At 46.8% G+C, this 24662-nt stretch overlaps 1 protein-coding gene and 1 non-coding gene across 2 annotated transcripts in view; both read left to right on the forward strand.

Moving 5' to 3' along the window:
- Window positions 1–11770, forward strand: part of LOC132808156 (gastrula zinc finger protein XlCGF8.2DB-like) — a 61453-nt gene extending 49683 nt beyond the window's left edge. The window contains exon 3 of the mRNA XM_060822024.1: window positions 11609–11770. Coding sequence (XP_060678007.1) covers window positions 11609–11770 — 162 coding nt within the window. The remainder of the gene's footprint in view (window positions 1–11608) is intronic.
- On the forward strand, window positions 5814–5885 carry trnaw-cca (transfer RNA tryptophan (anticodon CCA)). The gene has a single exon. It is a non-coding gene; the product is annotated as a tRNA-Trp (tRNA).
- Window positions 11771–24662: the final 12892 nt, after the last annotated feature.

The following is a 24662-nucleotide window of genomic DNA, read 5'->3' on the forward strand; positions in this document are numbered from 1 at the left end:
CTCAGCAGGTTTGGCAGTATCTGTGGGAGAAAACAGAGTTCTGAAATATTGTCTCTGATTCTCTTTCCACCGATGTTGCCTGACCTGCTGAGTTGCTCCTGCAATTTCTGTTTTTGCTTTTAACTGAAAGTTCATTTCATCTTTCGGTGTGAAACAACCAGACTCTCCATTTGCAGATATTTAACCCTTTCGTAACCCGTGAAGTGATTGGATTCAAACAAACCCAGCAATAATTCACTCTTTCTCAGCTCCACAGGCAGAGAGACCTGGGAAATGAAGCTGTCAGTGTGGGTCTTTATTCGTGGGCAGAGTGGTGAATGCGACGGACGTGAAATCTATTGCGGTTTCCCCAGGCAGGTGTGACCCCTGCCGACTACAAAATTGGAAATGTCGTCAAAACGAAAGGGAGACTGTTCCCCGGTTTTTTCTTTAAGATTCAAATCAGTGGAGGGCGAAAGATATTTCACTCACATTGGGACTGGTGGGAATCTGCAACCCACTGCCTGTTCGGGTGGAACAAGCAGATACACGCAGAGCTTCTTTTGAGGCTATGAGCCAAGTGTTTGGAAATGAGACTAGAACAGTGAGGGGCTGGAAATCGTGATCGAAATGAAGCAGGGTGTTTCCTTTGCCAGTGAAAGATACTGCTTCACAAAGTTGGGACCGTGGAAGGGAAGCAGTGACTGTGATTATCTTTGGTTGTTGACCTTGTGACTGTTCCCATTGCTGCGCATGTCCGTGTTAACGTCAGAACTCTGCCGCATGGTGGCGTTAGATACGCACAGGGCCGCGGGCGCAATGGATGACGCATCCGACTCCACCTAACTGTTTGAAATGCAGCTCACAGCTTCTTCACACACCCCAATTAATCTTTCTCATTGTCCTGAAGCCGGTTTGAATTCTTGATCTGCAGGAACGAGACACTTTTCACTGTCTCACGTCAGTCAGTGTCCCTGAGAACATCAGAGTCACGTCACAGCGCTGTCAGAGGAGGGGAAGCTGAAATAGCCCCACAAGCTGCTCACAGGCACATTTCACTTTCCCCAACTCACCGCCCCAACCCACTGATCCTGGGAATGGAAAGGGAACAAACACCAAAACCCAGTCTCATATTTGTGAATCTTCCGAAAATAAGAAAACTGTTTATCCCTTCGGATCTTCCATCCTGGGCTAACAAAGGGTGATTGTAAATGGTTGACCATTCAGTGTCGATTCTTTTTGGCTGAAAATATCTTCCTTATCTCATCCCAGCATTTCTTGCCACAGATAACTGTGCGGGTAAAAAATGAGGTCTGCAGATGCTGGAGAGCACAGTTGAAAATGTGTTGCTGGTTAAAGCACACCAGGTTAGGCAGCATCCAAGGAATAGGAAATTCGACGTTTCGGGCATAAGCCCTTCATCAGGAATGAGGAGAGGGTGCCAGGCAGGCTAAGATAAAAGGTAGGGAGGAGGGACTTGGGGGAGGGGCGATGGAGGTGTGATGGGTGGAAAGAGGTCAAGGTGAGGGTGATAGGCCGGAGTGGGGTGGGGGCGGAGAGGTTAGGAAGAAGATTGCAGGTTAGGAGGGCGGTGCTGAGTTGAGGGAACCGACTGAGACAAGGTGGGGGGAGGGGAAATGAGGAAACTGGAGAAATCACCTACCACCCCACCAACCTCCGTATACAGCGTATCATCCGCCGTCATTTCCGCCACCTCCAAACGGACCCCACCACCAGGGATATATTTCCCTCCCCTCCCCTATCAGCGTTCCGCAAAGACCACTCCCTTCGTGACTCCCTCGTCAGGTCCACACCCCCCACCAACCCAACCTCCACTCCCGGCACCTTCCCCTGCAACCACAGGAAATGTAAAACTTGCGCCCACACCTCCTCCCTTACTTCTCTCCAAGGCCCCAAGGGATCCTTCCATATCCGCCACAAGTTCACCTGTACCTCCACGCACATCATCTATTGCATCTGCTGCACCCGATGTGGCCTCCTCTACATTGGGGAGACGGGCCGCTTACTTGCGGAACGCTTCAGAGAACACCTCAGGGACGCCCGGACCAACCAACCCAACCACCCTGTGGCTCAACACTTTAACTCTTCCTTCCACTCCACCGAGGACATGCAGGTCCTTGGACTCCTCCACCGGCAAAACATAACAACAGGACGGTTGGAGGAAGAACGCCTCATCTTCCGCCTGGGAACCCTCCAACCACAAGGGATGAACTCAGATTTCTCCAGTTTCCTCATTTCCCCTCCCCCCACCTTGTCTCAGTCGGTTCCCTCAACTCAGCACCGCCCTCCTAACCTGCAATCTTCTTCCTAACCTCTCCGCCCCCACCCCACTCCGGTCTATCACCCTCACCTTGACCTCCTTCCACCTATCATATCTCCATCGCCCCTCCCCCAAGTCCCTCCTCCCTACCTTTTATCTTAGCCTGCCTGGCACCCTCTCCTCATTCCTGATGAAGGGCTTATGCCCGAAACGTCGAATTTCCTATTCCTTGGATGCTGCCTAACCTGGTGTGCTTTAACCAGCAACACATTTTCAACAGATAACTGTGCGGCAGAGTTCATGTGTATATTTCCTTGAATGATATTTTGTAACTAACATTCGTTTGCTAGTTGTTTGTATCGGGTATTTCAGGTTCATTAGCCGCTGTTCAAGTGTGTTGGTAGATTTGTGGGCTACCATGATGCTGAGAGGTTTGAGTTGTCTGGACACCATTTAACAGATGTATTTAATGTAAGGTAATGTGGCTAGGGTTTCTGCACAAGTTGTGTCTGCTTGTGTCAATTTGTTGATGAGAAATCGGCAAACTGGGTTTATTGGGTCGGCAAAGGTGAGGACTGGAGATGCTGGAAGCCAGAGTTTAGATGAGAATGGTGCTGGAAAAGCACAACGGGTCAAGCAGCACCTGAGGAGCAGGAACATCGAAGTTTCGGGCAAAAGCTCTTTATCAGGAATAGACGCAGGACGTCTCCAGGGTGGAGAGATAAATTTGGGTGGGGGGTGTGCTGGGGCGAAGGTAGCAAAGAGTAAAATAGGTGAATGGTGGTGGGGATAGAGGAGACAGGTCAGAGAGGAGGGTTTAGCGGATAGTTGGGAAGGGAGATTGGCAAGGAGGACAGGTCATGAGGTCAGTGCTGAGCAGGAAGGTTGGAACTGAGGTAAGGTCGGGGGAGGGGAAAGGAGGAAACTGGTGAAATCTACATTGATGCCCTGGGGTGGAAGTGTTCTGAGGCGGAAGATGAGGTGTTCTTCTTCCAGGCCTCGGGTGGGGAGGGAGCGGCGGTGAAGGAGGCCCAGGACTTGCATGTCCTTGGCAGCATGGGAGGGTGGATTGAAATGTTAGGCCACAGGGCGATGGGGTTGATTGGTGCGGGTGTCCCGGAGAAGTGACTTGACTCTCCAATCTCCCCAATGTTATAGAGATCGCATCGGGAGCAATGGATACAAAAAAAATTACATTGATGAATGGACCGGTGAAAGTCTTCTTTCTCCTGCAGCCCGGGTTCGATTCCCAGGCAGCGAGGCAATTTTTAGCAGAGCTACAAAACAGGTCTATATCTCCCTGGTGGTCTAGTGGTTAGAATTCGGCGTTCTCACCGCCGCGGCCCGGGTTCAATTCCCGGTCCGGGACGCAATTTCCCCCGGGGCTGCAGGCTATCCGTTCTTCTTAAATGCGCTGTATCGTTGTTTCCTGATCTTCGTCGTTCCTAGGTGCTGCAATGTGAAGTAGCTCGTTGAAATTGCATCCTGATGCAGATTTGTTTGTATGTGTTGGGATGATTGCTTCTGCAGCTTAAGTACTTGTTTCGCGTGTGCTGTTTTCCTGTCGACGCTGTTTTGAATTTACCATTGACTGTTCGCTCTACTGTGACATCTAGAACAACAACACTTTTTGTTGTTCTCCTCTTTTGTGAATTTTATGCCAGTAAGGAAATTGTTGATGGTGTTGTAGGTTTCCTCTAAGTTGTTTCACGTTGTGGTGACAAAAGTGTCATCACTGTAGCCGACCCAAAGTTTGGGTTGGATCTTCGGAAGGGCTGTTTGTTCGAAACTCTGCATTATTGCTTCTGTTAGGAATCCTGATATTGGTGGTTTCATGGCTGCTCCGTTGATTTGTTTGTCAGTCTTGTTACTGAATAGGAAGTGGGAGGTAAGGCACAGCTCCACGAGCTTGACAGTGTCATCTTTGCTGATGAAGTTGGTGCTGTTTGGTGTTTGTGTCTTTGGTTCTTCAAGTAGTGTCTTCAGTTTTCTTTGGTCACGTTGATGTTAATGGATGTGAACAGGGCTGTATGCCAAAGGACAGTATTATTCCATCCTCTTCTATCTTGTTGTCTTTGGTGTTCAAGAATTCTTGGATGGAGTAACTGGAGTGGCGTGAGTCTTCGACTTGTGTTTTAGTCTTCAGTGGAGGTCTTTGACTAGTCTGTATACTGGTGTTCCAAGTGGTGAGACTGTGGCTTGAGGGGGACTCCTGGTTTGAAGAGGAGGAGAACAGCAACAAAGTGCCATTCCTAGATGTCACAGTAGAGCGAACAGTCAATGGGGAACTTCAAACTAGCGTCGACAGAAAAACAACACACGCAAACCAAACACTTAACCGGAGAAGCAATCATCCCAACACCCACAAACGAGTGAACAATCCTCACTCTCTCCGCGGAGCAGGTAAGGGCTGTTTGGCACTATCTGTTTGTAGACGCGGTTACGTTTGTTTCATGGTTTAAATTTAAATATCTTTTTCGAAAAAAGTGCGGAGCGGACCCGGAAGCTGGTGTAGCGCAAACTTACCTGGGTAGTTTTTTTTCCCAATAAAGGCGCGCAGTGGTTAAGTAAATGGGCAGGTGTTATACCTTGGGTTCACTCTTCCTTCATTCCCACCAACCCTAACTCCACTCCCACCCCAACAGTCCAACGGCACTTTCCCCTGCAACTGCCGAATGTGTGACATCAGCCCATTTACCTGCTCCCTCCTGACTATCGAAGGGCCCAAACTTACCTTCCAGGTGTAGCGGCACTTTACCTGCACTACCCACAACCCAGTCTACTGCATTTGCTGCTCATAATACGGGCTCATTTACATTGGGGAAACCGAGGCATTAACTGGGTGACTGCTGCACAGAACATCTACGTTCTGCCCGCAAAAAAAGACGCTGAGCTTCCGGTTGCCTGCCAATTCCATACCCCACCCTGTTGCGTGGCCAACATCTCTGTCTCAGGTTTGCTGTATTGTCCCAGCGAAGCCCAGCACCAGCAGAACGAAGCGCACCGGATATTACACTTTTGGACCATACATCCCTCCGGTCCCAATATCGAATTCAATAATTCTAGGGCTTGAAATCCATAGCATCCTCGTCCCTACCACACACACCAAGCCTTGTTATCACATAGTCTTTCATTACACACTACCTATGACTGCCACGAACAGTCTCCATTCACCCTCCCACGCAGATCGTTATCAACTCCCTTTTCTGTCCAACAGTTCTTCCCTCGCTTTGGGCTCTGTCCTGATCTATCATTTACTGCATCCGCCTTCCTCCCACAATATCTCCTGCATATAAACCAACGTTTTCCCAATCACCATCAGTTCTATGGAAGGGTCATCGGCAACTACTGTTTGTTTTTTGTTTCTGATATACAGCATCCGCAGTTCTTTCAGCTTTTTATTGAGGTAGAGTTGGAAATTGTTTCGAGAAACAGAAGGAGAGGTGGAGAGACAGAACAGACTGAACTGTTGATCTCAGTTGTTACGCAGACGTAAAATCATTGTAGTGCGATCACTTCCCTTAAGCATGAATAGCGGGCCCAATCTCCTCGTGAGCTTGTGGCGCAACGGTAGCGCGTCTGACTCCAGATCAGAAGGTTGCGTGTTCAAATCACGTCAGGCTCATTGAAGTCAATTTTGGATACTTGTGGGGAAGACGACTGAGCAGAGGTAACCAATGGGTTTCAGGCCGATGGCACGGAGCCTGCTCCTGTTGCTCAGAAGTGAAGTTTGGAAAAGAGCAGAGCAATCGTTATGGGGCACCGATAGGCGGTTTTGTGGGGGCGAGAGAGACTCACGATTGGTATGTTGCCTCCCAGGTGCAAGGGTAAGTGACGTCTCTGATCGTGTTTTCCGGGTTCAGAAGGGGGAGAGGGAGCAGACCGAAGTCGTGGTCCACGTTGGCATCAGCGACATAGGTAGGAAGAAGGATGAAGATGTCAGGCAGGCTTTCAGGGAGCGAGGCTGGAAGCTCAGAGTTAGAACAAACAGAGTTGTTGTCTCTGGTTTGTTACCCGTGCCACGTGATAGCGAGTCGAGGAATAGTCAGAGAGAACAGTTAAATGCGTGGCTACAGGGATGGTGCAGGAGGGAGGTATTCCGGTATCTGGATAACTGGGGTTCTTTCTGGGGAAGGTGGGACCTGTGTTGTGGTTCTGTTCGCCGAGCTGGAAATTTGTGTTGCAAACGTTTCGTCCCCTGTCTAGGTGACATCCTCAGTGCTTGGGAGCCTCCTGTGAAGCGCTTCTGTGATGTTTCCTCCAGCATTTATAATGGCTTCTCTCTGCAGCTTCCAGTTGTCAGTTCCAGCTGTCCGCAGCAGTGGCCAGTATATTGGGTCCAGCTCCATGTGTTTGTTGATAGAATCTGTGAATGAGTGCCATGCCTCTAGGAATTCCCTGGCTGTTCTCTGTTTGGCTTGCCCTATAATAGTAGTGTTGTCCCAGTTGAATTCATGTTGCTTGTCATCGGCATGTGTGGCTACTAAGGATAGCTGGTCGTGTCGTTTCATGTCTAGTTGGTGTTCATGGATGCAGATCGTTAGCTGTCTTCCTGTTTGTCCTATGTAGTGTTTTGTGCAGTCCTTGCATGTGATTTTGTAAACTACATTGGTTTTGCTGATGCTGAGTATCGGGTCCTTCCTTCTGATGAGTTGTTGTCTGAGAGTGGCTGTTGGTTTGTGTGCTGTTATGAGTCCTAGTGGTCGCAGTAGTCTGGCTGTCAGTTCTGAAATGCTCCTTATGTATGGTAGTATGGCTAGTCCTTCGGGTTGCGGCATGTCCTCGTTCCGTTGTCTTTCTCTTAGGCATCTGTTGATGAAATTGCGTGGGTATCCGTTTTTGGCGAATACAGTGTTCTTCTCGCTCTTTTTGCAGTTCTGGTGTGCTGCAGTGTGTTGTGGCCCTTTTGATTAGTGTCTTGATGCAACTTCGTTTGTGTGTGTTGGGGTGGTTGCTTTCATAGTTCAGGACTTGGTCTGTGTGTGTGGCTTTCCTGTATACCTTTATGGTGAATTCTCCGTTCGGTGTTCTCTGTACCATCACGTCTAGGAATGGGAGTTGGTTATTCTTTTCTTCCTCTCTCGTGAATCAGATTCCTGTGAGTGTGGCGTTGATGATCCGGTGTGTGTTCTCTATTTCTGTGTTCTTAATGATTACAAAGGTGTCATCCACATATCTGACCCAGAGTTTGGATTGAATTTGTGGTAAGACTGTTTGTTCTAACCTTTGCATTACTGCTTCTGCTATGAGTGCAGAGATCGGTGGGCCCATGGGGTGTTCCGTTGATTTGTTCGTATATCTGGTTGTTGAATGTGAAGTGTGTTGTGAGGCACAGGTCCAGTAGTTTAAGTATGCCGTCTTTGTTGATAGGTTCAATGGCCTGTTGTCTGTTCTGTATGTCCAGCAGGTTGGCTATTGTTTCTCTGGCTAGAGTTTTGTCAGTAGAGGTGAACAGTGCTGTTACATCGAATGAGACCATGGTATCTTCTTTGTCTATGTGTAAATTTCTGATGATGTCCAAGAATTCCTGGATTGATTGTATAGAGTGTCTGGATCCGCTGATCAGGTGTTTCAGTTTCTGCTGCAGCTCTTCAGCCAGTTTGGTAGGTGTTGGTATCTGCAAGTAGTTGTTGCGCTTTTTGGATGTACTCTGCTTTGTCCAGGATGACCGTAATTCTGCCTTTGTCTGTTGGTCGTATGATTATGTTCTTATCGTTTCTTAGTGATTTTAGTGCTTCTCCCTCCTTGGTGTTGAGGTTATGTGTTTGTCTTTTCCTTGTTATCAGAGGTGCGATACTTTGTCTCACTGTTTGTTGTGTCTCTTCTGTCAGTCCATTGTTCCTGAGTGTGCATTCTAGTGATGCTAGGAAGTCTGCTGTCTTGGCGTCCCTGTAGTTGTAGTTAAGTCCCTTGGCCAGTATTATTCATTCCGTGTCTGTGAGCTGTCTGTGGGAGAGGTTTTTAACCCAGGTGTGTGTTGTGATGTCCTCTTCGTTGTGTGTTAGTTTGGCCATTTTTTCTTTTAGTGCCTTTTTTTTGCGGTGTTTGGTCCTGTTCTGTCCTATGGTGACGGCCTGTTCTATGGTCCGGGTCCATTCCTTCCATCCATTGGTGGATTTTGAAATTAACGATTTTTGGCACGGAATTTCTTGTATGTATTTTTGAAGTCTGTTGTGAGCGTCTGTAATCATTACCTGATCATCCCGAGTCCGTTCTGTCTGGCTGTGTCCCTGGCTTGTGGATTGTTGACTGGTGGGACCTCTATAAACAGGATGGTCTACACCTTAACCTGAGGGGCACCAGTATCCTTGGGGGGAGGTTTGCTAGTGCTGTCTGGTGGGGTTTAAACTAACTCTGCAGGGGCATGTGAACCTAGACGGTCGCTTTAGGGTGTAGGACCTTGAGTGTAGGGAGGTTAGGTTCATGGCATCAATCTCGAAGGAGGGTGCCTGTAAACAGGAAGGTGATTTGAAGTGTGTATACTTCAATGCAAGAAGTATACGAAATAAAGTAGGTGAACTTGCAGCGTGGGTTGGTACCTGGGAGTTCAATGTTGTGGCTATGATGGAGACATGGGACAGAATTGGCCGTTGCAGATTCCAGTGTTTAAATGCTTTAGTAGGGTCAGAGGTGGGGGTAAAAGAGGGGGAGGTGTGGCATTGTTTGTCAAGGATAGTATTACAGCGGTGAAAGGACGATAGATGAAGACTCGCCATCTGAGGTAGTTTGGGCTGAGGTTAGAAATAGGAAAGGTGAGGTCACCCTGTTAGGAGTTTTCTACAGGCCTCCTAATAGTCCAAGAGACATAGAAGACAGGATTGCGAATATGATTCAGGAGAAGAGGGAAAGTAATAGGGTGGTTGTTTTGGGGGTCTTTAACTTTCCAGATATTGACTGGGAAAGCTATAGCTTGAGTACGTTAGATGGGTCGGTGTTTGTCCAATGTGTGCAGGAGGGTTTCCTGACACAATATGTTGACAGGCCAACAAGAGGTGAGGTCATACTGGATTTGTTTCTGGGTAACAAATCAGGCCAGGTGTTAGAATTGGAGTTAGGTGAGCGCTTTAGGAACAGTGACCACAATTCGGTGAATTCTACTCTGGTGATGAAGAGGGATAAGTGTGCACTGCAGGGCAAGAGTTATAGCTGGGGGCAGGGAAATTGTGATGTGGTGAGGCATGACTTAGGATGCATGGCTTGGAAAAGTAGGCTTCAAGGGAAGGGCACAATCGATATGTGGAGCTTGTTCAAGGAGCAACTATTGAGTGTCCTTGATAAATATGTACCTGTCAGGCAGGGAGGAAAGGGTCGTGTGAGGGAGCCGTGGTTTTATAATGAATTGGAATCGCTTGTTAAAGCGACGAGGGCGGTCTATGTAAAGATGAGGCGTGAAGGTTCAATTGGGGTGATTGAGAGTTATAAGGTAGCCAGGAAGGAGCTTAAGAGAGAGCTAAGAGCAGCAAGGAGGGAACATGAAAAGTCCTTGGTTGGTAGGATTAGGGAAAACCCAAAGGCTTTCTATAGGTATGTCAGGAATAAAAGAATGACTAGGGTAGGAATAGGTCCAGTCAAGGATAGTAGTGGGAAGTTGCGCTTGGAGGCTGAAGAGATTGGGGAGACACTGAATGAATACTTTTAGTCAGTATTCACTCAGGAACAGGACATTGTTGCCAATGTGAATATTGAGTCACAATTAATTAGAATGGACGGCTTTGAAGTATGTAGGGAAGAGGTATTGGAAATTCTGGAAAGGGTGAAAATAGATAAGTCCTCTGGGCCTGATGGCATTTATCCTAGGATTCTCTGGGAAGCAAATGAGTTTGCAGAGCCATTGGCCTTGATTTTTATGTCCTCGTTGTCTACAGGAATAGTGCCAGAAGACTGGAGGATAGCAAATGTGGTTCCCTTGTTCAAGAAGGGTAGTAGAGACAACCCTGGTCTTCCGCTTGATATCCTTCAGAAAAATTAACAAAGTGAGTGTACTGTTAAATGAACATAGCATAGGCACCAAATTCCTGTCAACTGCCAGGTGCCTTCTGATCACACGTTATCCAGGACACCAAAACTGAAAACTGTCATGCAGCCAGTCAGCCAGCCTTAAGAAGCACCTAAGTGAAGCTTTCCTCCATACACAATGACCTAGAACAAGATGCTGTCAAAGATGCTGCAAATGGAGCTGAATCAAGGACATGAAAATGAAATATCAAGGCCGCTTGAGAAAAGAAAGCCATTTAAGTTGCTGAATGACTTCCTTCTATTCTATTAAATGAAAAAATGACAAGAAATATAGAATGTTATTAGAAGGTGAAACATATAAGCCATTAAACTTTTACAACAGTGAATAATCTTAGATATACTCAAAATGAAGCAACACATATGTACTTTTTATAACAATGTGCTAATCCCTTAAATGCTGCTCAATTCCATGAGAAACTACGCTTTTAATTGTATAGGTGAGGAAAGAAGCTATCCATTTCTAGGGTGCAAATTGTATTCAAATGAATGTGTCAAATTAAGGAAAAAAGTGAAAATACATTTAAGAGGGACAGAGAGCATCTGAGCACCTTTGCAGAGTCTTGTCCCTCCCTGGATTCACTGCAGTTGCAATCAGTGAATAGTTTCCCCCCATCTCTCCCTCCCAAGATGAAGAATGGAAAAGGGGAGACATTGCTTTGCTCCTCGGTGTTGTCTAGAGGAGGGAGTTTTACTCTGAAATTGAATGAAGATAGAGCTTCATTCCGGACTGCAACTTCCTTCCATTGTCCAACATGTGAGTACGGCACTTTCTGAGGAGGGGAGGCTTGTCAGGATAGATGCCAATAAAATGCTTCCTTGTCAGAGAATCTAGAACTCGATGACACAGATTATAAATAAGGGCTTTCCCATATCAGGCAGAATGAGGAATTTATTCTCTCTTCTTTATTGCAATGCTCTCACACAGAGAGTAATAGCGACAGGCTCTTTGAATGTATTCAAGGCTGAATTGAACTGAATTTTGAGTGACAGGGAATGAAAGGTTATTGAGTGCAGGTAGCAAATGAAGTTAACACTACAGCAGGACATGCATGATCTTCTTAATTGGAAAGTAAGCCTGGTGAATGGCAGTGGCAAGAGATTTAACACGTTCCATGTCTGAGTAGTCCTTCAAACAGTTGTCGAAGCTGGACAGAGACATGGATTCCCACATCATAGAGAAACCGTGGAAATGTGAGGACTGTGGGAAGGAATTCAAAATTCCATATTTGTTTGAACGTCATTGCCATGGTCACACTGGGGAGCAGCCATTCGCCTGCTCCATGTGCGGCAAGGGCTTCATTCATTTAATCCACCCTGATGATCCACCTGAAGAGTTTCACGAGGAAAGACCTTTTTTCTGCTTCGTGGGAAGGAGTTCATTTATTTATCACCCTGGTGACCCACCAGCCGGCTCACACCGGAGAGAGGCCGTTCGCCTGCCCTAAGTGCATGAACGGATTCACCCAGTCATCCGCCTTGCTGATCCACCAATAGGGCCATACCAGGGAAGAGACCACCCTCCTGCTCTGTCTGCATGAAGGTATTCATTAATTTGTCTGCCCTGCTTATGCACCTTCGGGTTCACACCAGGGAGAGACTGTTCTCCTGCTCCATGTGCAGGAAGGGGTTCATTCATTTATCCACCCTGGTGACTCACCAGCAGGTTCACACCGGGGAGAGGTCATTCACTCGGTCCAAGTGTGGGAAGGGATCCACTAACCCCACTGACCTGCAGACAAACTGGCACATTCACACCAGGGAGAGGCTGTTCATCTGCTTCGTCTGTGGGAAAGGGTTTAGCCATTCATCCATCCTGCTGGCGCACAGGCGCATCCACACTGAGGATAGACCGTTCTCCTGGTCTGTGTGTGGTAGGGGATTTACAGATTATTCCAGTTGCAGAGACACCAGCGGGTTCACACTGGGGAAAGGCCTTTCACCTGCTCCGTGTGCGGAAAGGGATTTAGTCAGTCATCCCATCTGCTCAGACACCAATCCAATCACACCAAGCAGAGCACGTTTGGATTCTTTGTGGGTGTGACTTGTATTAGTATCAAGAGGAAGGAGAGTATTGCTGAGGCAGAACTGACTGCAGGTAGAGTAGGTGGCGGTGCATGGCTGACAGCATGGAGCATAGGATCCGGAAAGAGAATTCTTGCTGAAGGTTTTGAATTTGTAGTGTGTACTGGGTATCCTGTTCAGGTTCAAACTGTGTTGGGCTGAATGTGGTCCGGAGTCCATGTGAGATCAGATGGTTCCATATGCAGTTCTGAGGAATAGCTCTGAAAACGTGTTGCTGGTTAAAGCACAGCAGGTTAGGCAGCATCCTAGGAACAGGAAATTCGACGTTTCGGGCCAGAGCCCTTCATTAGGAATGAGGAATTTCTGGCAGTTCTGAGGAATAGCTGATTTTGATGAAGAGCTTATGACTGAACATCGATCCTGATGAAGGTCATATGCCCAAAACATCGATTCTCCTGCTCCTGGGATGCTGCCTGACCTGCCGTCCTTTTCCAGCAACGCACTCTCGACTATTAATACTCAAGAGTGCTTACATTCACTGGTCAGTTGAGCACCTATTAAGACACACTTACTGATTTGGAACATGCAGCGGAGTCGGGAGATGTAAACCTTTTATGTTTGACTCTGTGAAGAAATCAATCCCATGGAAAGATTGGCTCCAGTTTGTCCCTTCCCCAGGAGGCTGTCGGGACGATAACATGGGAAACAGAGAATGATTGTCCATTACTGAAGGTTGAACAAATTGGAAAAATGACAGTTTCTGATAATGTCTTACAATCCTGGTGGCTTTTGGAGGTATTTTTGAAATTGTCATGGCCTGTGTGACCCACTGATGTTCCCAGAGTCTGAGCCACACCACAAATGGCAGGATGGAGAAGAGAATGCAGACATGGGTTATATCCCTACCATAGACTCATAGAACCTGACCGCATGGAAACAGACCTTTCTGTCCAACTCATCCATGCTGACCAGTTATCCCAAATTGGTGAGGCCACTTTTGAAATATTGTGTTCAATTCTGGCCTTCTTGCTATCAGGAGGATGTTAACGTTGAAAGGGTTCAGAAAAGATGCACAAGGATGTTGCCAGGCTTGGAGGGTTTGAGCTCCAGGGAGAGTCATAGAGCCTTAGAATCATGGAGATGTACATACGGAAACAGACCATTCATTCCAAATTGTCCATGCTGACTAGACATCCAATCCTTAACGAGTCCCACTTGCCAGCATTTGGCCCATATCCCTCAATCCCTTCCTATTCATATACCCATCCAGATGCCATTTTGAATGTTGTCATTGTAGCAGCCTCCACCACTTCCTTAAAGAGCACATTCCATACATGTGCCACCCTCTGCGTGAAAAAGTTGCCCCTTAGGTCCCTTTTCTCACCGTAAACTTATGCCTGCTAGTTCTGGACTCCCCCATCCAGGGAAAAAAAACCTTGTCTATTTCCTCTCTCCGTGCCCCTCATGATTTTATAAACCCGTATAATGTCACCCCTCACCCTCTGACACTCCAGAGAAAGTAGCCCTATATTGGTCAGAGCATTGAGTATATGAATTGGGAGGTCTCTGTCCAATGATCACTTACTGTTCCCTTCAATAATTCTATAATTGGAAGTATATGACATAGCTAAAGGACATAAATACAACAGATAATTGTATTTGAATCTCGGAGGCTAGCACATTGAATATATAACCATTTAATAACACTAGATAGATCTCTGTCCCTTCTCAAGTTCCAGTCCTGATAAATGCCTTGCGGATCTGAAAGCCTTGAGAGACAGAGAGAATCTGAAACCGCTTCTATTTGATTCATTTCCTCTTTTTCCAGCTGCTATCTTGAATAGTTTTACCCTTCCCCCTCTCATTCCCCGTCTCCAAGCCAGGATGAGGAATGGAAAGGGGAGACATTGATTTGTTCTGAAACTGGCCTCGTCCCGCGTGGTGACGTTCGCGATGGAGGGCGGGGCGTCGTGAAGGAGCCAATAGGAATCGCAGCGCCGAGCGGCGATGTCGCTGTGTTCTAAGTCCTTTTGGCCAACGGCCCGTACGTCGCACTGACCAATTGCAAACCCTGGAGAACCTGAAAGGAGTCTGGTCCTCCTGCCAATCAGAGCTCACCTATTGTCTAAATGAGCTCGGGAAGCTGCTACTACTTCTCTGAATGAAGATGGAGCTTCACCCCAGACTGCAACTCCCTTCCTCTGTCCAACATCTGTGACTACGGCACTTTTTTTCTACACCCTTCCCATCCTTTTCAATTTCTTTTCTCATTCTGGGGTTAAACTGATATCCCAGCCTTACCTCAGCTTCTCAGAGCACATCTCTGTTATGCTCATCCCAGTATACAGGCGTGTCAGACCGGTTCTGAAGCAGGTAAAACCTGGCCAGGTGGAGCCATTTCTGCTCTTCAAGACTGTTTTGAGCGCACTGACTGGTGGGTGTTCAGGGAGACCACAAATGATAGCGATTCCATCAATTTAGAGGAGTACATGGTGTCGGTGATTTCCTACGTTAGCAAGTGTATTGACGGTGTAATTGTGTTCAAGACCATCACTTCTTGCCCCAACCAGAAGCCATGAATGACTGCAAAGGTGTGTGCAGTGCTGAGGGCCTGTGATTCTACCTTCATAGCAGATGACAAGGTGGGCCTGACAACAGTGAGGGCCAACCTGACCCAGGCATCAAAGAGTAAAAAATGAGGTCTGCAGATGCTGGAGATCACAGCTGCAAATGTGTTGCTGGTCAAAGCACAGCAGGTTAGGCAGCATCTCAGGAATAGAGAATTCGACGTTTCGAGCATAAGCCCTTCATCAGGAATAAGAGAGAGAGAGCCAAGCAGGCTGAGATAAAAGGTAGGGAGGAGGGACTAGGGGGAGGGGCGATGGAGGTGGGATAGGTGGAAGGAGGTCAAGGTGAGGGTGATAGGCCGGAGTGGGGTGGGGGCGGAGAGGTCAGGAAGAGGATTGCAGGTTAGGAGGGCGGTGCTGAGTTGAGGGAACCGACTGAGACAAGGTGGGGGGAGGGGGGGAAATGAGGAAGCTGGAGAAATCTGAATTCATACCTTGTGGTTGGAGGGTTCCCAGACGGAAGATGAGGCGCTCCTCCTCCAGCCGTCGTGTAGTTGTGTTCTGCCGGTGGAGGAGTCCAAGGACCTGCATGTCTTCGGTGGAGTGGGAGGGGGAGAAAGAGTCAAAATGTACATACACACAAAAAATACACAGCCACTTTCAGGACAGCAGTGATAAACTGAGCGTGTGGAAGGGCACCCAGGCCAACACTAACCACCGAACAGCATTGCCTGGTTGTGCTGGTGGTGCCTCCCCACTGCTGGATGAGTTGAACAACTTTTTATGCATAATTTGAGGCTCAAAATGATGTGGCAGTGAGGAACTCTAACCCCCACCCCCCCTCACAACCCACCTCCCAATTCAGTCTCTCACGACCAGACTGTGCAACAGTTTCCTCCCCCAAACCATCTGACTCCTTAACACTGTATGATTGGACTCTTTTTCTATCTGAAATTTTTTGCACAACTTCGAATTGCTGCTAGAAAAATGTCTATTCTTTATCATTCTTTTATTATGCGGTAACTTGTGTGTTTTGCACTCTGGTCCCTCGAAGTAGAGGAGATGACAGAAACATTGGAAGCTTCTGAGAGAGCGTTCTCAAAATTAATCCTGGGAATTGACGTGTTTGCTAATGATGCAATGTTGAGTAGCTTAGTTGAGCATTCGTTCGAGTTTGGAAGAATGAGAGGAGATCTTAATGAATAAATATCAGAATCTTAGTGGGCCTGAAAGGTTAGTTGCCAAAAAGGTAGTGTTCATTTGTGGGAGAGTCTCAGACCAGAAGGAATAGCCTCTAATCTTAACCGTTTGCATATTTATTATGGAGATGATGTGGATATCTTCTCTCAGCGGTTAATGAATGACAGGGCTACTGAAGTTCTATCACTAAGTATAGTCAAGGCATATGGTGGGCAGAATTTTAATCAATAAGGGAATCAATAATAAGGCATGAATGTGGATTTTTAGATTATAATATTAATAAATGGTGGAGCAGATTCAATGGGCTGAATGGATTATTTTGGTCAAAGATTTTATAAACATCCTGTGGGATCTTGACAGGGCAGATATGGATAAAGTGCTTCAACCTATGCACGATATTCAGACCTAGGGTTCCACAGGAACCAGAATTGTCTGTTTTGAATTTCTATCCTGTGCAGATGGTGATGCTTCCTGTAATCTCCTTTTACAGGATATGAGAAAGGGAAGGAATTGCAGCCAGAAATATCAAAACAAGATCTGATAGAGACAATCATCATCAGCCTTTGAATCTCTCAGGATTTATTATGTCTCTGCTGCCCTGTCTGCTTCAAAAGGTTTCAAACATCAGTGAGACTGAGGCACACTGAGTGAGAGTGTCGCAGTGAACTGACTGTGGGAAGAGCTCTAAGCGGATACACAGCCTGAAATAGTAACATCCCATTTGCAGTGACAAGAGACAGAACACATTCCGTGTGTGAGTGGTCTTTCAACTGATTGTCAAACCTGGAGAGAGACCAGGACTTCCACGTGATGGAGAAACCATGGAAATGTGAGGATTGGAGGAAAGACTTCAAATTCCTGTGTCTGCTTGATTCCCATCATCGTGGTCACACTGGGGAGAGGCCATTCACCTGCTCAGCGTATGGGAAGGCATTCGTTCATCTATCCACCTAGTGACTCACCGGCGGGTTCACACCGGGGAGAAGCCATTAATTTGCTCAGTGTGTGAGAAGGTCTTCACCCATTCGACTTCTCTGCTAACTCACCAGCACATTCACACCTGCGAGAAGCCATTCTCCTGCTCCACCTGCAGGGAGCACAGATTCCTCCGCCCCGCAGATACAGCAGTGTGTTCACACCGGGGAAAGACCATTTACCTGCTCAGTGTGTGGGAAGGCCTTCAGTCGGTCGTCCCATCTGCTGAGACACCTCTTCAGCCACACCGAGTAGAGAGTTTTTAAACTCTTTATGTAGGTGTGACTTGTATTTATATTCAAGATAGCACACATTCACTGGTCAGTTGAGCATCTATTAAGAGGCTCTTAACGATTTGGAACATGCAGTGACATCAGGAGGTATATACCTGAAATGTTTGACTCTTTGAAGAAATCTGAGTTGAAAAGTGTGGCACTGTAAGAAGTACAGCAGGCCAGGCAGCATCCGAGGGGCAGGAGAGTTGATGTTTCAAGCATAAGCCCTACATCACATTCCAGTGCCATACTTTTTGACACTGACTTTCTAGTATCTGCAGTCACTCGACTGCTCTGAGTCTGTGACGAAATCTGCCCCGTGTAAAGATTAGCTCCACTTTCTCCTTTCTCAGTAAGGCTGTCAGGATGACTACATGGGTAAAAGAGAGAGCTCTTCCAGTGCTGAAGGTTGGACAATTAAATTTAGGTAAAATAAAGTTTCTTACTGCGGCTACAATCCTGGTAGCTTATGTGAGAAATGCCTCAAGGTATTTGGACATTGTCAGAATCTGGTGACCAACTGAGATCCATGGTTTGAACCACACAACAAGTGGCAGGATGGAGGGGGGAATGTAGCCATGGGTTATGTCCCGACCATAGAGCCATAAAACTCCACTGCACAGAAACAGACCTTTCAGTCCAACACGTCTATGCCGACCAGATATCCCAAATTGATGAGGCTATTTCTGGAATACTATGTTCAGCTCCAGTCTCTCTGCTTTGGGAAGGATTCAACACTTAAACGATTCAGAAAAAGTTTACAAGGCTGTTGCCAAGATTGAAGAGTTTGAGGTAAAGAGAGAGGATGAATAGGCTGGGATTGGTTTTCTCTGAAGCATCAGAAGTTGAGGGGTGACCTTACTAAGGTTAAAAAATCATGAGTGGTATGGATAGGGTGAATACTGATGTTGTTTCCCCAGTGTGGGCGACTCCAAACCCACCCACCCCCACACCCCCGTCCCCGGATAAGGAATGGAAAGAGACATTGCTTTGTTCCCAGATGTTGCCCAGAGGGAGTCTCCCTTTGAAACAGGTAGATAAGATAGTGAAGAACATGTTTGTTATGCCTTCATTTTTTGGTCAGAGCATTCAGTATAGGAGTTGGGAGGTCGTGTTGCAGCTGTACAGGACGTTGGTAAGGCCACTTTTGGAATATTGCGTGCAATTCTGGTCTCCTTCCTATTGAAAGAATGTTATGAAACTTGAAATGATTCAGAAAAGATTTACAAGAATGTTGCCAGGGTTGGAGGATTTGAGCTATATTGAGAGGCTGAAAAGTCTGGGGCTGTTTTCCCTGGAGTGTCGGAGGCTAAGTGACCTTATAGGGGATTATAAAATAAGGGGCATGGGTAGGATAGAAATATTGGAACACAGACTTTAACCTAATGCATTATCTGAGCTGAGATGGCACCTATTGTTAAAGCTATCTTGAGAATGTAACTTTTAAAAAGTTGTGGGATTTACATATGAAGGAAACAAAACTAATGTGAACTTTGAATTGGTGGGGGGTAAATGACATCTGATTCACTCATATCCTTTTTAGGGAAGGAAATTGCCGTTGTGGGAAAGGATTCACTCAGTTGTCCTAGCTGCATTCTTTACCCAGTCTGGACTACATGTGACTTCAGACCCACAGCAGAATGGTTCACTCTTGATTGTCCCTCTTCCACCCAGGGAGACATTTACTTGAATGGCAGCACGGTGGCTCAGTAGTTACCACTGCTGCTTCACAGCACCGAAGTTCCCGGTTCGATTCCAGCCTCGGGTGACTGTCAGTGTGGAATTTGCACGTTCTCTGTGTCTGCGTGGGTTTCCTCAGAGTGCTCCGGTTTCCTCCCACAGTACAAGTATGTGCAGGTCAGGTGAATTGTCCATGTTAAATTGCCCATTGTGTTAGGTGTATTAGTCAGAGAGAAATGGGTCTGGGTGTGTTACTCTTCGGAGGGTTGGTGTGGACTGGTTGGGCTGAAGAGCCTGTTTCCACACTGTAGGGAATTTAACTAATCTAACCATATCCGAACTTAACCGTATCTCTCTAAACCCTTCCTATTCATATACCTATCCAGATTCCTATTAAACATTGTAAATGCACCAGCCTCCCCCACTTCGCCTGGCAGTTCATTCCGTACACACACCACACTCTGTGCGAAAAAGGTGCCTCTTCGGGCCATTTTAAATATTTCTCCCCTCACCTTAAACTGATGTCCTCCAGTTTACAACTTCATCTGCCCTGGTGAAAAGACTTACAAAAGTTGAGCAGCCAGACAAAATGAAAAAAGAATACAACGTCGAGCCACCCGGAAAAATAAAATTGTGGCTCCAGCCGTTTTTTCTCCTTTTGGCCTTTACATTCTTTACATCTGTCAGTAACAGTAGTCACCAAAGCGCACACTGCGCATGCTCCGAGGTGTCGGCGAGGAAGGCGCATGCTCATCGGTGTCAGCAAAGTAGTACGCATGCTCCTCGAAGTCCGAAGAACGGCACGCGACTTCCTTTAGATGGACCAATGGTAAAGCCTGGAGGACCGGATGGAGATTGGTCCTTCTGCCAGTTAGAGCACCCCTATTGTCTGAATGCAGAAGGAGGAGAATGAGCTTCTGTCGCTGCTGTGAAGATTGAGCTTCACCCCAGATTGTAACTTCCTTCTCTCTAATATCTGTGAGTACAGCACTTTCTTTTCTCATCCCCTTTTCCATTTAGTTTTCATTTTGGTGTTCAATTATAGTCATAGAGATGGACAATACGGAAACAGACCCTTCGGTCCAACTCGTCCATGTCGGCCAGATATTGCAACCTAATCTCGTCCTGCTTGCCAGCACCCAGCCGATATCCCTGTTCATGTAGTGTTGACTTGCAGCAACTGAAAGGAAAGGGAGTGATTCTCTGGGGTGCAGACAGACTCTGGAAATGTTGGACACAGTTGGCAAACACATGGCAAATGCAGTACCTCAATGTGAAGCTATAGCCTTTGTTGTGCAGAAAGGAGGTGCGTTTTTAAATGTGATACATTGGGATGTGGAGAAAGTGAGGATTGCAGATGCTGAAGATCAGAGTCGCAGTGTGGCATTGGAAAAATACAGCTAGTCAGGCAGTATGAGAGTTGATGTTTTGGGCACGAGCCCTTCATGAAGGATGATGTGTAGATGTACAATGGGACTTCAGTGTCCTTCTGCACCAGTCACTGCCAGTTGTCAGACAGGTGAAACAAGCAATCAGCAAGGCAAGTGGTATATTAGCAAGAGGAATTGAGTTCAGAAGTGGGGATGTCTTCCTGCAGTTAGGGGGTCATTGAACGTATTCACTGCTGAGTCCATCTGATATTTTGAACAAGAATGAAATGGGTGTTTATGGGGGATGTCAAGAAAATGGTTTCAAGACCAGTATAGAACTGTTCCAGTGTCAGACAGCACAGAAACAGACCCTTCAGTCCAACCAGTCCATGCTGACTATGTTCTCAAACTAAACTAGTCCCACCCGCCAGTATTTGGTCCATATCCTCTGAATCTTTCCTATTCAGATACCTAGCCAAATGTCCTTTAAGTGCGATAACTGCACCTGCATCACTTCCTCTGAACATTCATTCCACACATGAACCACTCTCTGTGTAAAACGAAAAATAGTGTCCCTCGTGTCTTTCAAATCTTTCTCCTCTCTCCTTCAAAATTTGTTCCCTAATCTTGAAACCCCCACCCAAGGGAAAGGACACCTGCCATTCATGTTAGCTATATCAGTCATGATTTAACCAACCTCAGCAATGTCACCTCTCAACATCCTATGTTCCAATGAAAACTGTCCCAGCCTATCCACCAAATTGTAGGTATTTTCATATCCAGTTATGATCTGTGCAATACTGGTCCAGGCTTGAAAAATCAAATGTCCTAGTCCTGCTCCCAATTCTCACCCTCTGTGTCCAGGACAGCAAGAGACCATAAGACATAGGAGTTGAGATTAGGCCATTCAGCCCATCAGGTCTGCTGATAGCACACAATCGCAGCTGACAAGTTTCTCAGCCCCATTCTCCTGCTTTCTCCCCGTAACTCTTGATCCTCAAGAACCTGTCTACCTCCGTCTTAAATATTCTCAATGACCTGTCCTTTACAGCCTTCTGTGGCAATGAATTCCAAAGATTCACCACTTTCCGGATGAAGAAGTTTCTCCTTATCGCTGTTCCAAAAGGGCCTTCCCTTTACTGTAAGGCTGTGCCTTCAGGTTCTTGTCTCTCCTACCAATGGAAACATCTTCCCAACGTCCAGTCTGTCCAGGCCATTCAGTATTCTGTATGTTTCAATTAGAGTGTGGGCCTGTGGATCAACATGAACCAAACCCTTCAGGATGAGATGCAGCAGGAATTAGGTTCAGCAAAGTGAGAATGGAGGGAATGTGTGTGGGAAGGAGATTTTCAGCTTCTAGGGAATAAGAGAGGAAAGAGAGTTTGCTATAAATGGGAATTGAGCAGATGGGTCATTGGGCCAAGGAGTGGGAGATGGAGTTTAATTTAGCCAAATGTGAGGAGTTGCATTTTGGTCAAGCAATCCAGGCAGAACTGACACAGTTGAGGGGAGTGTTGCTGAACAAAGACCTTGGAGTGCAGGTTCATAATTCTTTGAAAGTGGAGTCTTGGGTAGCTAGGGTAGTAAAGAAGGCATTCGGTATGCTTTCCTTTATTGGTCAGAACATTGAGTATGGGAGTTGGGAGGTCATGTGGCCGCTGCACACGAAATTGGTTGGGCCACTTTTGAAACACTGCATTCAAGTCTGGTCTCCTTGATATAGGAAAGATGTTGTGAAACTTTGAAAGAGGTTGGAAAAGATTTACAAGGCTGTTACCAGAGTTGGAGGGTTTGAACTACTGGGAGAGGCAGAATAGGCCAGGGATATTTTCCCTGGAGCATCAGAGACTGATGGATGACCTTATTGAGGTTGTAACGGGCATGGATAGGGTGAGTACCCAAGATCTTTTCCCCAGGATGGTGCAGTCCAAAACTAGACAGTGCATATTTGAGGTGAGAGGAGAATGATTCACAAGTGTGGTTGTGAAGACTGGACCTTCAGAACAGCTGTCAAAGATGTTTTGCCCTGACTGGGAGCAGAAGTTGTAACAGTGAAATCTTTCATTTAAGAGCAAACAACTGAGTGAGTCCGTCTATCCCAGATTTTGGTGGAAAGTGGGAATTCGTTGCTGTTGGGCGAGATAACACCTCAAGATTAGGGGGAGTAGCTTTCAAACAAGGATTAGGAGGAACTGTTTTTCCTGGAGAGTAGTGAATCTGTGGAATTTTCTGCCCAGTGAAGCAGTAGAGGCCACTTCAGTATATTGAAGACACAGTTGGATGGGTTTTTGCATGGTTGGTGAATTAAGGATAGCTTTGACAATGCAGGGAGGAGGAACTGCGATGGTGGATTGATCAGCCATGATCTTAATGAATGGCAGAGTAGGCCTGACAGGACAAGTGGCCTACTCCTGCTTTTATTACTGTGGAACTATAACCCTGCATTTCCAATGGCTAACCCAGCTTCAGGATGACAAGGATTGTATCCTGAATATTGAGGGGATAGTCAAATGGGAAGCGAGGTAAAGGTCGAGGGTTGGCACAGCTAATCAAAGTATTGATCCCAGGGTAGTCTGGTGTCAGCTCAGATTTCAGGTCCTGATTTCTCTCTCCTCTGTTGATCTCCCTGTTCGCTAAGAATAAGATGTTAGTCTGTCAGCTCTGCTGGATTTCTGCTGAAGCTTTGACACCCATTTTACACCATTTGGAACAATAAAACATTGAAGTCAATCGAGACCCAACACACCATCTCAGCCTGTCAACCATCCAGATACAGTGTTGTCATGGCAGGGAATCAAACAAGAAAAACGAAACAAAATTAGAAATAAATAGATACTTGTGCTTAATGTTTGTTCACTAGTAAGTAAACCAGAATAGGGTTCTCCCACGTTACTTATAGTGCCCTATTTTGAGGAATTCTGTCCCTTACATCTACTATTAGTACCCAGCTATAAATTACAACAACATTTACAACCACAGAAATAAAGCATCTGTTATCTCAATGTCTGTGTGATATGCAGCACAGAAATAGACATTTTATTTCTGTCATGCGTTTGTGTGTACACACAAGTCCATGGCAATGAATTTGTGTTTGCAGCATTATATTTGCTGATTCATTCTATTTTGCTCCTAAAATGAACAATCTCCAGGTAGTCAATACATGTAGTATTATGTAAATTCAACTTTGAAAATAGAACCAGGCTGACTCAAGGTTAGGATAGACAGGCTCTGATCTCACACCTTTCATGCATTGTCTGAGCTGAAACAGAGTCGTAGAGATGTACAGCACAAAAACAGACCCTGCGATCCAACTTGTCCATGCTGACTAGATATCCCAACCTATCTCGTCCAACCTTCCCACACCCAGCCCATATCCCTCCAAACCTTTGCTATTCATATATTCCATCCAGATCCCTTTCAAAGGTTGCAATTGTACTAGCCTCCACCTCTTCCTCTTGCAGAACATTCCATACACGTACCACCCTCTTTGTGAAAAGGTTGCCCCTTAGGTCTCTTTTATATCTTTCCCCTCTCACCCTAAACCTATGCCTTCTAGTTCTGCCCTCCGGTTCGGGTGGATTAGTCAGAGGGTGAATGTAGAGGAATGGGCGTGGACTCGTTGGGCCGAAATGCTTGCTTCCACCCTATGGGGATTTGTTGAAGGGAAGAGATTTTCCCAACTGTGCAGGGCAGCGCAGGTCCTGCGGCGGCCGTCTGGAGCGGGCGTAATGCGGGTCAGTCTGACACCGACCGCAGCAGGCGCAGTGAGGGCCAGCCGGATGCCGTCCGACCGCAGCAGGCGCAGTGAGGGCAGCCGGACGCCGGCCGTCTGGAGTAGGTGCAGTGAGGGTCAGCCGGATGCTGCCGTCTGGAGTAGGCACAGTGAGGGTCAGCCGGATGCTGCCGTCCCTCCGGAGCAGGTCCGTCGGATGCCGGCCATCTGGACCAGGCGTAATGCGGGTCAGTCGCACGCCGGCGTCCGGAGCCGGCGCAGTGCGGGGGCTGTGTGTTGGCCTAGGTCTGATCTTGTGAATCATTATTAATGTCACAACGTGGAAGTGGCCCTGTCAGTTTCAGAGTGAAATTCTTTCCGTCTGGGTAACTCTTTATCCTGGGGGCGAGAGAGAGAAGGGAGGGACCTTTGTTCACTTGAGCAACTGGAGTGAATTCAGGGAGGGAGCAAACTCAGGTATGAATCTTAATTATCCGGGTGAGTGAAGATGGAAGTATAGGATGGGGTTGTTTTCCCTAGTGCGGCAGAGTCTGAGGGGTGACTCACTGAGTAGAATTGCTTGTT

Source organism: Hemiscyllium ocellatum (genome assembly GCF_020745735.1).
Source record: "Hemiscyllium ocellatum isolate sHemOce1 chromosome 27 unlocalized genomic scaffold, sHemOce1.pat.X.cur. SUPER_27_unloc_34, whole genome shotgun sequence".
NCBI classification, from domain to species: Eukaryota; Metazoa; Chordata; class Chondrichthyes; order Orectolobiformes; family Hemiscylliidae; genus Hemiscyllium; species Hemiscyllium ocellatum.